We start from the raw sequence: 13111 nt of genomic DNA on the forward strand, positions 1-13111 counted from the left end.
ACACACAACCATGCACACATGCAACCATGCATACACACAACCATGCACACACAACCATGCATACACACACAACCATGTACATACACAACCATGCAACCATGCACACACACAACCATGCACACATACAACCATGCACACACACAACCATGCACACACGCAACCATGCATACACACAACCATGCACACACACAACCATGCATACACACAGCCACACACACATGCAACCACGCACACATGCAACCATGCACACACACAACCATGCACACACACACACACACACAACCATACACACACAACCATGCACACACAATTATGCACACACACAACCATGCACCCACACAACCATGCACGCACATACAACCATGCACACACACAACCATGCACACACACAGAGTAGTGGAGAGTCAGAAAAAGCAAAAAACCCCTGAAATCCAGTAAGTCTTATAACTTAATAACTCAAATTTCAAAATCAGAATTTCAGAAATAGTAATAGTTCAGCCGAAAGCCCACTGTTGTTTTGCTGAAATTCTTTTTATTGACTGATAGTCATTCAGCTGTCTACTTCATGCCCAGCACAGAACTCTACACAGGATAAAAGCCACTGGCTAAGGAACAAAACAAGGGGGACCTCTGCTTTCCTGAGCAGTAACAGATGTTATAGAAAAACATTTAGACCAATTCAATTTCACAGTTTGTTTAAGCACCAAACTGAGCAACGCTAGAGTCAGAAGAAGCCCAGACCGGCTCCCACTGACCCCACCCAAAACTGGCTGTCAGGACCCAGGGGCAGCCATTACTGCCTGCTTCTGTAATTGAGGCCTGCAGTCCATCAATTAAGCTGTTTATGATTGACTGAAACTTAATTGTTTCTGTTTTTAGGGATTTGGGGTGTGTGTGTGTGTGTGTGTGTGTGTGTGTGTGTGTGTGTGTGTGCGTGTGTCTGTGTGTGTAGTTGTGGTTGTGGTTGTTGTTGTTACAAAATAGTCTCATAAGAATTTGTCAATTTAAGCTGGGCAGTGGTGGCGCACGCCTTTAATCCCAGCACTTGGGAGGCAGAGGCAGGTGGATTTCTGAGTTTGAGGCCAGCCTGGTATACAGAGTGAGTTCCAGGACAGCCAGGACTACACAGGGAAACCCTGTCTCGAAAAAAAAAAAAAAAAAAAGCAGGTCAGAGGAAGGAGAGGGGTGAGGGCAGTGGTTAACACCCTAGATATGGTGTGGGGGTGTGGGGTCAAGTCTTGCTGTTCAGTGATTCATCTTGGTAAAGGACCTCCTTGGGACTAAGACCTAGATATAAACAGTGAAAGCACGTGAAGGCTCCTGTTAGGGTCTTCAAAGTTCCATTCTGTAAGCAGGTGTTTGTGAGTGAGAAGATCTCACGTTCACATGATGGAGAGACAATTGTAAGAATAGACTCAGTGAACAGAGAGGACTTCCCAGGAGGGGTCTGGAGGACCGGGGATAGCAGCAGAGCAGAGAGCGGTAGCTCACATGATCAGGTACGCTTTGGGTTGGAGACAGAGCTGGCTGGTTTGCTGGTTACAGACAAGAAAGAAGACAAAGTCCCTGCCTTTGTGGCCCTTGGTACAGATGAGATAAGGGAAGAAATAAGGACACAGTGTGATCCAGGCCTAGGAAGAGGTAGCCAGGGTAGTGACAGAGGAGAGCTGGTGCCCTCAGAAAGACTGGGAAGGCACTGGGCGATTTAGGAAACCTGAGATGAGCCAGGGAAGGGCGGTCCCAGCAGGGCCCATGCACATTTCACAGAATTCCAGGGGTTTTAGCACAGGAGTAGGCACAGAGTCTGAGATGAGGCCAGAGGCCAGCACAATGAAGTATGGGAGCCTTTTAGCCCCTTGGTGTTGAAAGGAGTTGAAAGCGTAGCTGGCTTATTCAATAGCATCACAAGCAGATGTCCTCCAATGGAATGGAGTGTAACTCACATGGTTTTCCTTCTGCTTTTAAAGGCCCAGGCTCCCCTCTGAGAACAGTGAATGGTGTCCTGATCTCCATCGGCTGCCTGGCCATGTTTGTCACCATGGTTACCATCTTGCTGTACAAGTAAGTTTCTGATTTTAACACTTTACATCTCTATAGCAGAGAGTCAAAAGCAAGTAGCATTTGTCTGTATGAATGTGCCATTTTTCTTTCTTTTTACATATTATATGTATGAGGAGAAACACATCCATTGAACTACGAATACCGAACTGGGAACTATTAATCTTACTGTGGTTTGGGATTTGTTTGTTTTAATCCCAAAAGTGCTACCAGATGTCAGTAACTTGACAAAATTGGTTTTTGTAATGTTTAACAAAAATCTCAAAGTGACCTCTTCTTGCTTGAAGAGAAAATAGCTATACTCTCCTAAGATGTTGGTGTGTTGCAAGCAACAGACTGGGTTGAAGGGAATTAGCTCTTTCTCACCTGTCATGAGAAAAGCTATAGAAAGGAATTTAGTCAAGCTGAAGATGTTTTTAAAGTCCTGTCCAACACATTGTTTTCAGAAAACACAAGGCGTACAAGCCAATAGGAAACTGCCCTGGGAACACAGTCAAGGGCAAAGGTCTGAGTGTTTTCCTCAGGCACGCAAAAGCTCCGTTCTTCCGAGGAGACCAGGAGAAGGACCCACTGCTCCAGGACAAGCCAGGAATGCTCTAAGTCTTCAACCTTACTTCTGACCAGGAGCCCACTCTTCTGTGCATTTATGTGAGCTGTGCAGAAGTACGTGACTGGTTACTGTTGTTTTCTAAGGATTATTGTAAAATGTATATCATGGTTTAGGGAGCATAGTTAAATAACGTTTTAGAGAAGGCATGGGAAGACTTAGTGTTTCTTCCCATCTGTATTGTGTTTTTTTTTACACTGTTAGTAGGGTGGGCACACTGTCTGAAGGGTGAGGGTGAGGTCACTGCAACTTAAGGTCCTAGGTTAACTGGGGGAGGATACCACAGCTTTCCACATAACATGTGCATGAACCCAACTAGTCCTGACCTGAGACCATGCTTTATCTAACTGTATCTGAGCTCATTGAACATGCTTGAGCTCCTGACAGAATTATAATGGCCCGAGATTTTTTGTATGGTGCATATGTGTACATATTATACTCATTAAAAAGACAATCCAATAAGCTGGTGTGATAATTATATTGAGGTAAAAACTTTCCCTGTGTGGTTGAATGAAGTATCCATCCACTCATTTATCCATGAACACTTATAAAACATGTGGCGGGCCACATTTGACCCATGAGAACTTGTCTGTTCTACACCAGCAGACCCTTAATAGCAACCAAGTGAGATCTGAGAGTCCAGATTGTATCTACCTTGAGGGAGGTGGGACAACTGGATAAATCTGACTTCACCTCCCAAATACTAGATGGTATTATAGAATGACTGTCCATTTTGAGACATTGTAGGAGATCAACACTCAGTCTGGTACTTTGGTACTTTGACCCCTCTAGGTGGCCTAGAAGCAAAAAGAAGCTTTTTGTTTGGAAATTGCCTCCAAAAAATGTAAAAATTGCTGGCCAGTTGGGGCAGAGACTCTCAGCCAGGAGCATTTGGCAGTGTTTGGGGAGATTTGTAGTTGTCAAAACTAGGGTGGGGTGCTACTGGCATCTAGTGGGGAGAGCTTAGGATTGCTAAATACCCTGTACCTGTGGGACAGCCCCACAGCCAAGGAGCCCAGAACAACTGAAGGAGTCCTGAGCGTGGGTATCCAAACAGAAACCTGGTATCTGAACCCAACCCTGACATTTAAAGCTTTATAACCTAGTGACATGGTATTTTATTTCTTTTCTGCCTCTGTCTCAGCTGTAGAAGGGGTATGCTGTCCCTCTCTGACTCACTTCACAGGGCTGCTACAGCTACAGCTGCAAGAATGAATGCCGATATAGCCTAGTGTTATATACGAACCTGAGGACAGAAACACAAACTTGCTTGCTTGCTTGCTTGCTTGCTTGCTTGCTTGCTTGCTTGCTTGCTTTAGACTAAGGAGCCAGATCACTACTACCCAAAACAGGACATCAATTTCAGAATCCACAGACTGCTTAACTATACCTCCATGGTTCCTAACACAGTCTTGTGGAGGTGGGACCCCATAATTTGGATTTCTAAAACAAAATCAACAGAGAATCCTTATTCTGCTGGCTCCAGGACATGAATGAGCAAGGTTGAGCTTGGGATCGGCTTGCTTGCTCACGTCAACAGGGGGCAGCAGAGAACAGCAAATTCATAAGACTCCAAGGCAGCAGGTCCATGATTTTATCTAGCTTCATCTGAGCAAATTTTAATCTAGTAGCAGGAAAGAGGCCTGGAATAGTAAATTGTATCAATTTCTATTTTCCAAGTGACCCTGGTAAGATGCCATTCAACTTCTTCTAAAGGAACTGTCTGAAGAATGGAGGAAACAGCCTAAGAGACAGGGGGATGGCTTGATTGATGCTGGCTGGGAATTAAAACTTCTCACGAAAAGTGCATATGTACATAGCAAGTTACTTCAGGACCTGCTGACTCCTAGGGCTTTTATCAATGGGCTCTAAGCATCTCTGAGTCATTCACAAATATTGGTTTCCCTGGGTTGAAATTTCCATAATGTAAAAGTCTGAAGGCAATGCACTCAGAGTACCCATCACACACAGAACGAGTAAAACTCTTAAACTCAAGTGACACACGAAAAGCAGATGAGAAGACAGTCGTTCAGAGGATGAGGATGACCTCCTTTTGGGGGACTCTGGTGGGGGAACAATTCTTTGAAGATATTTTGAGGCTTCTGTGGTTGTGGAGATAGCGGTAAAATCTGGCTTGAAACTGAACGAGTGTAGGAAAGTAGATATGTGGCTGGAGTGGTGCAGCCAACATCATATTGTCACTAGGAAGGTCCCCAGAAGCCTGTCTCCCTCCCTGCCTCTCATCTATCAAATGATGGAGAGGACAGGGAGGCCACTGCTGAGTCTTCAGGTTCTGATGCTCTTCTGTGGAAAATGAAGACAAAGTTAACTGCTTCTTCACAGAGCCTCCAGGAAGCTGATAGACTCTATGTCAGGCAGGCTTCAGGCTCCCCGCCAAAGCCGTGCGCCTGCTTGTGAGCAATGCATAGTTCCTATACTTCTAAACGGTTAGGGGGAATAATGAAGAGCTGTAGCATGAGTGAGGCTTTGGGTTCCGTCCCAGCATGGCAAGAAAAACAGGCAAGGAAAGCTGGGAGGGGAAGAGGAGCTAACCGAGACGATCTCTAACAAGCGTATGAAATGTGGAGTTCAGGACGGGTGAGTAAAGGTTTACTATTCTCTCTCCTCTTCCTCCTCCTCTTACTCCTCCTCCTCTTCTTATTCTTTCTCCTCTTCCTCCTCCTCTTCGTCCTCCTCCTCTTCTTCCTCCTCCTCTTCCTCCTCCTCCTCCTGCTCTTTCTCCCCCACCAGACAAGATCTCACTATGTAACCTAGGCTAGCCCTAAACTCCAGGGCTTAGTGGCTCAATAGTCTCCCCTCTGCCTCCCTGCCTCCCTTCACCTCCAAGTAGACATACTCAGTGCCCAAACGGCCACATTTCATCTTTGCTCGTGTCTGCTGCTGCTCAGCCCTTACAGCAGCACAGCTGGGTAGTTCTGACACAGGAGCCTTCAACACCTGTATTTGCTGCCTGATCCCTTACAGACAGTTTGCCTGTCTGTGATCTTGTGTAGTCCTCAGATCCAGACTATTAGGAAAACAAGAATTGTTCAGAGAACTTCAAGTCTATGGCACTTTCACCTCTTTCCTCTGTGTGTGTGTGTGTGTGTGTGTGTGTGTGTGTGTGTGTGTGTGTGTGTGAGAGAGAGAGAGAGAGAGAGAGAGAGAGAGAGAGAGAGAGAGAGAGGATGCCCAGAGGTCAGAGAGCAGCAGATCCTCCTAGAGCTGGAGTTACAGGCAGTTGTCATCTGTCTGCCATGGCTGCTGGGAGCCAAACTGGGTTCTTCTGCAAGAGCAGTCACTATTCCAGCCCCAAGGTGCCATGTTCTTAGTCAAGTTCTCAAGCAACCTGTCCCATCAATCTGAATGACAATATGCTGTGTTATGGAGGGAAAGACTACGTTGCTGGTGAATTGTTGTGTGGGGCTATCATAACAGACCTTCAAGAAGAAACGAAGAATTCTGTCAGGAGAAATCTGAATAAGGAGTCACCACCTTTCAACACTTGATGGAGCTGACAGGAAACTAAGAGAGGATTCTTTCATGACCCCATCCCCAAAACACAACAGGAGAAAACCAGCAGCAAGCTAGAGTTTTCTCAGGAGGAGCAAATGAACAGACCACCTCGGGGCCTTAAAGTATGGGTGTCAAAACTCAGTCTTTGGGACTGCAGAAATGGCACAGTGGGTAAGAGCACTCACTGGGTGCTCTTCCTGTTCAAGGAACTAGGTTCAATTCCCAGCACCCACATGGCAGCTCGCAATACGTACATTCAGGCAAAACACACACACACACACACACACACACACACAAGACCCAGTCAATCTTCGGGATGAAGATCAGCAAATGAGGAAGCCTGGACAGAATGAAAGAAGCCCCATGTGCCCAACACTGCCATGATGACTCTCCTGCATAAAGCCAGAATTCTTAGTAACAACCTGGGATGAAACAGAGAAAACCCACACAGAGGCGACAGAGAGACTCACTTGAAAGTGGGACCTGCTCTGGGGGCTGGGATGAACAGAATTCCTAACCAGGGGCATCTGTGCCTGTGAGCTCAAAGCAAGAATTTGCAGGGACTGGAGACGTGGTTCAGCTGTTTAAGAGCGCCAACTGTTCCTCCAGGGTACCCAAGTTCAATTCCCTTATCAGGCAGTTCACAACTACCTCCTATAACTCCAGCTCCAAGGGACCTGGCGTCCTGCTCTGGGCTCTGAGGGCACCCACAGACATGTGGTGAACATGTATACAAACATGTAAACACAAGTAAGTTTTTAACACAAAAAATAAGCGCTAAACATCATGTTTAAAGTGGTTCTGGATGCATCTGTCTGCCTGCCTGGCAGAAGCCATGTGAACTCTTTCTGCAGGAATGCCAAGCCACAGATAAAACCTCAAGAACATGGCTCACAATTCAAAGCAACTCACTGAACACATGTACAAGTAATCCTTTATGAATGAGCCAAGAGAAGCAGGCTGGCAACTACTGCAGCAGATCCGGGGCACAAAGTGTGGCTCATCTGGCCATAGTGGCGTATACCCAGCCCGGGAGACTAAGGCAGGGGGTTCGAAGCCAACCTGGGAATTATAGCAAGCCTTGGAATTTGGAAATAAAGTTGAGCCTACCTCATACATTTAGGAAGAGGAAGTTGAAAGAAACTAATGGACTGCTAACATAATGAGAGACGCACTGTGGCTTGGCGGGCTCCCTCCTAAGAACTTTTAGAGACAAAAGTCATAACACGAAAAGTTAAAAACAGTAACCAGTCGTCTGTGCTTGCTGTTTTGGTTTTATCTTTATTTTAATTTGTGTTTTGTTTTAAAGTGGAAGAAGGATTCAAATACAAACAATCAAACAAAGCCTATAACATAAATTCAAATCATTATTCAATTTATAGCTAACCCTATCTGACTGATCTCTTTAGCAATTTTAATTTATTTTATTAAATTTATTAATTAGTCTCGTGTGTGTGTACTATGTGTGTGTATGTGTGTGTGTGTGTATGTATGTTTGTGTGTATGTGTGTGTTTGTGTATGTGTGTGTGTATGTATGTGTGTTTGTGTATGTATATGTGTGTGCATGTGTGTGTGTGTGTGCATGGGTGTGTGTTTGTGTATGTGTGTGTTTGTGTGTGTGCATGGGTGTATGTTTGTGTATGTGTGTGTTTGTGCATGTATGTGTGTTTGTGTGTGTGTGTGTGTGTGTATGTGTGTACTACTGGGGTACATATTACACACGTGGAGGTCAGAAGGCAACATTGTGGGATTGGTTCTCTCCCTCCACCTTTACTTCCAGGGACCAATCCCAGGTCACAGAGAATACATTTACCTGAGCTCTGATGGCCCTAGTCACTTTAATTTCTAAAGAAAATCCCAGAAATTATATTATTTTATCCAAAAATATTTCAGTTTATTTTTCTATAAAACTAAGACCTTTTAAGAAAATATACAATTATCCTATCACATATAAAGTAATTAGTAGCTGGAGAGATGGCTCAGTGGTTAAGAGCACTGACTGCTCTTCCAAAGGTCCTGAGTTCAATTCCCAGCAACCACATGGTGGCTCACAACCATCTGTAATAGGATCTGATGTCCTCTGCTGGTGTACCTGAGGAGAGCTACAGTGTACTCATCATATACATTAAATAAATTAATTTGTGCTCGCTTCAGCAGCAATTGGAACTACACAGAGAAGATTAGCATGGCCCCTTCACAAGGATGACATGCAAACTTGTGAAGAGTTCCATATTAAAAAGAAAAAGAAAAAAAGAAAAAAAATAAAGTAATTAGTAGTCATTTTTTTTCTACTAAGACATCCAGTTAGTGGTCAACTTTCTTGTGTGGTATTGGTGCAGAATTTATTTATTTTATTTATTTATCAAAATATTAGTAGAAATACAATAAAAAACTAGAAATCAGATTTTGAGTTTTGATTCCCCTCACCCCCACACCAGGGTAGAATATGTAGTATATAATATTTTCCCTGATTCTGGTTTGTGGCCATGGAATTTCCCAAACAATCATGAGGAAAAATACCAGCCCTCTCTGTTGCATGTGTTTAGCTAGGATGTCGGGTAGATAAGGTATATTAAACCCATCCCGTTTTTTACTTACTGTATGTCTAATTTACAATTGAGAATTTTGTTTAAATTTAGTTTATTTGGGCTATGTTCCATCATAAACCAAGGAATATCCAACAAAGACAACTGCCATGATCTGAATTATGTGTCCCAACACATCCACAGGTTTAAATGTCAAAGCGTTAAGGAGCTAACTAAGATTACATGAAGTGTCCTGAGGACAGATCAGGAAAGCACAGAGTGAGAGCACGGTAAAAAGGTGGCCATCTACAGGTGATAGAGAGAGGCGACACCAGAAGTCAACTTGACACCACCTGGACCTTAGATTTCTGGCCTCCATAACTGGGCGCACATTAGTTCTGTCCTATAAGCCATCAATCTGTAGTACTCTGTCACAACAACCCTAGAAGACTAATATACATACACATAGGGAGCGCTTCTCAGCCAGTGTCCTGCTCTACACCTGAAACCTCAGCGCTTGGGAGACAGAGGCAGGAGGATCAGGATGAGTAGAGGAGGGGTCATGATCTGCTACAGAGGGAGTTGAAGGTCAGCCCTGACTACATGAAACATTGTCAGAAAGAGAAAGAGGGAGGGGGAGAGGGAGAAAGGGAGGGAGGGAAGGAGGGGAGAGGAAAGAAGGGAGGGAAGGGAAAGGAGGAAGGTGAAGGAAGAATGAAGGGAGGGGAGGAAAGGAGGAGAGAGAAGGAAGGGAAGGAGGGTGAAAAAGCTAGCTGTCTTTATCACAAATCATGAGGATGAAGAATGCTACAACCATGAGTGAGCCCTTTGCTTTAGGAATAACAACTGGAAACCTGTAGAACAGCTGATGTTAGACAGTGAGTAGTATAGGTTACACTTGCTGAGAAAAGTGAGCAGGGTAGCCTAGAGAGGAGAGAGGAATGGAGCTCCAGCCACCTCCTGGGGACAGGGAGGTAGTCTACAGAGTGGAATGGCATGGGAAAGGAAGCTCGGCTTCTAGAGATGGGCACAGCATCGTGTCATTGCTTCAGCTCTTCTCTGTACTCACACAGGTCACAGCCATTGCCAATAAAAGTTTGCTGACTGTTCCTTCCCTGTGCATAATGAAGGTGTGGTTTTATCCTCAGGACTAGAGTGAAGTTTTTTCCCAGGTACTCTGTTGTTATTGTCTTTGGCATCAAATAGTAAAGTTCTTGGAGATAGGTAGAGGTCTGACTCAGGGCAAACAATGACCCTGAAAGATGAGGGAATGTGCTGCTCCAGGCAGGTGTGGGGAACAGAGCTTGTACTTTGTTTTTGTTTGTTTGTTTGTTTTTGGTTTTTCAAGACGGGGCACTTTGGTTTAAGAAAGAGGTTACAGAGAAGTTATAGGAGCAGCACCTCCCAAGGGAGAACCTGTGTGTGAGGTTCTGGTGTGTAGTGACAATTTTGAAATTTTGGTTTCTTTTTTTTTTAAACACAGAAATATTATGTTTTTGTTTTAAACCCAGATATGGAATATGGAGATATGCTTCAGATTGTATACAGCAGGTGACTATGATTTGCCTTGTGCTCTGGCAGGGACGTGATTTTGCCAGCTATAGATAGTTTCTGTGATTATGTGATGTTTTAATTCTGGGGAGTTTTAAGAGGGTATATAAACGTTAGAGCCCTGAGAGTCAGGGTAGCTTTTGTTGGTTGGTTGGTTGGTTGGTTGGTTGGTTGATTATTGTTGGTTGAGGTTTGTTAAGTATTCATGCACTGTAGCCCAGCAGCCACCAAACGAACTGGGTTCACCGAAAGGAGGGCTGGAAATGAAAAGGAAGCAGAAGAGTTAGAGAAGCATGAAGCCAAGACAAAGTTTCTGATCAAGGCTCAAAGTTTAATATTCAGCTCTTGTATATATATGGAAAGCCTCACCAAACCTGTCCTTTGTTTCAGCTGGATTATGTCATAAGGCAAGTTCAGCAGGCAGTCTGTTCTTCTAAGTTCCTATAGGAAGTTGTATGTGCCGCCAGGGTGGATGATCCACCTGGGTCCTATTGCGGCAAGGTCTATTGTGGTAAACCAGGTCTTTCTGGCCTGCCCAAGGCTGGAGGAGGGCACAACGGGCAAAGAAACAACACAAAGAAATTAGATATCCTGACGGCCAAGATCAAACTTGCCCCGAGGAGCTTGACCCCTCTAATCATCAGGAAGGCTTCTAACGATAACATCACCTTCCCCATCCTTTGTTCTCTCCTATCTAGTGTTAGGGGTTGAAAGGGTGAAGGAAGGGTAGAAGAAAAAAGAACCCACAAAGTAGCAAATGCCAGCTACACTGGTCTGCCCTCAAACCACCAGCTCTGTGCTTCCTGACATTCATTCTATCTCAGGGCTCCATGTCCACTCCTTGTCCTCATAGAAAACTGGACAAGGCTCAAGCTCCAACATAAAACATCTGGGCACGTGGACAGCCCAGACTCCACACCCCTGAGGATTCAGAGACAATATTGTACCCCTACATTTATAATGCAGTGAGCCCTACTACTCATCTTCTCTCTCTTATGGTGCTGGGCATGGAATTCAAGACCCTGGACATGCAAGGTGAGTGGTCTGCCACTGAGGTACGTCTCCAGCTCATCTCTATTTTTTTAAGTTCTTTTCTTATTTTATATGTATGGATATTTTGCCTGCATGTATCTGTGCACCACATGTGTGTGGTACCAGAAGAGCCCAGAAGGGGGCATCAGATCTCTAGGACTAGAGTTATGAATAGTTGTGAACAGCCCTGTGGGCACTGGAAAACCAGTGCTGAGCCATCTGTCCCGCCCCATCATCTTCTTTTTAAAAAGTTTGTCCCTTGTGACTACAAATCTTCATTGTCAAGTTGATGATATTTAGAACAAATCACCATGGAGATATACCTCTAAGTATGTTTGTCTAAGTATGTATGTCTTATGACCAGGCCAGGCCAGTCAGTCAGCAGGTTCTCCAGCGCAAGAGTGAGGACTAAAAGAAAGAGGCAGCATGACCCCGGCCAATTCTGAGACTAAAGGCGGTTTTATTGTTTTCCCAATTTGCTTTTATACCATTTCAATTACATGCAAGTATTTAGGTCAGTTCTAGGTTGAGGAACTAACAATACTGTAAAGTCCATGGAAAATTGCCCCCTGACCCCCTCCCTTCCCAGAAGGGTGAGGCCACACAATCCTAAGAAAAACCACAAGATCCCTCCCATTTCAAAAAGAGTGAAGACGCATGGTTCCAAGAAAAACCTTGGGTTATCAGACATATGGAACCGTCTGACAACAGATAGCTCCCTGTGAGAGGGTCCCCCACAGCCGATCAATGCCAACTAACCAGTTTATCACCGCTTCTTCTCCTACATGAGCAAGAGCCCCAATTGGACTAATTAAATCCTCTTGTGATTGCAGCAATTGTCCTCCGAGAGTTTCCTTCTTGGGGTCCTGGTAGTGTAGCCACTGGGCTCCACAAATACAATAAATGCAAATAGTCAAGGAACAAGCAAGGCAATAAGGAAAGTCCCGTAATCACTGTTTCTAAGGGCTTATCAGGATGATCAAAATATCTAAGCCTACTTCCCTGTCCTAGCCCAAAGTCATATTCCTGCCTGAAGCCTACTTCTTTGTTCTAGCCTAAGATTTAGATTTCTGACTGAAATTACTTCCCTGTCATGGCCCAATGTCACGTTCCTGCCTAAAGCCCATTTCCTTGTCCTTGGCCAATGTTGGATTCCTGCCAAGCAGCCTCAAGAGCTCTCCAAAGTCTTAGTTTGTCTAAGTATCTAAGTATGTATGTGAGGTGTTTCTAGGAAGGCTTAACTGGATAGGAAAGGCACACTCCGTGGTCCCAGCCTGAGTGAGAGAGACAATACACTGAGCACCTGGATATGTTTCTGTTTCATGACTATGGACATAGAGTGACCATTGTGCCTTCTCCACCAGGATGGACTCTATGCCCTCGAACTGTAAGCACAAATAAACCCCTCCTTCCTTAGGTTGCTTTTTGTTGAGTATCTATTAACAGCAAAAGAAAAGTAGTTACACACCCCCACTTTCAAGTAGAATGTTTACAAAGTAGGTACCAAAATAATTTTTAAAGGAAATATATTTTATAAACTCATATTTATTATTATTCAGTTCTTTTTTAATTAAAGACAATTTTATTTAATATGTATGGGTATTTGGCCTGCCTGTATTTCTGTGTGCCACTTGTGTTTCTGACCAGAAGAGGGTACTGGATGCCCTGGAACTGGGTACTCAGGAAGAACAACCAGTGTACTCTTAATGGGCCATCCATCTCTTCAGCTCCAAATTCATATGAAGTATGCTAGATTGGAACTATAGAAGAAGCCATTTGAATCCTAGTCCTCCCTCCAGCAAGGTCTCTAAGGAACAGAAA

General features: G+C 44.4%; 1 protein-coding gene and 1 pseudogene across 1 annotated transcript in view; both read left to right on the forward strand.

Annotated features, from left to right (window-relative positions):
- Gpnmb (glycoprotein nmb) overlaps positions 1-3127 on the forward strand; it is a 23222-nt gene extending 20095 nt beyond the window's left edge. The window contains exons 10-11 of the mRNA XM_028790074.1: positions 1968-2061; positions 2505-3127. Coding sequence (XP_028645907.1) covers positions 1968-2061; positions 2505-2658 — 248 coding nt within the window. The 3' untranslated portion in view covers positions 2659-3127. The remainder of the gene's footprint in view (positions 1-1967; positions 2062-2504) is intronic.
- Positions 3128-8325: 5198 nt separating this feature from the next.
- Positions 8326-8419, forward strand: LOC114640993 (annotated as a pseudogene).
- The last annotated feature ends 4692 nt before the right edge of the window (positions 8420-13111 follow it).

This window comes from Grammomys surdaster, unplaced genomic scaffold (assembly GCF_004785775.1).
Source record: "Grammomys surdaster isolate TR1022 unplaced genomic scaffold, NIH_TR_1.0 125861, whole genome shotgun sequence".
NCBI lineage: Eukaryota > Metazoa > Chordata > Mammalia > Rodentia > Muridae > Grammomys > Grammomys surdaster.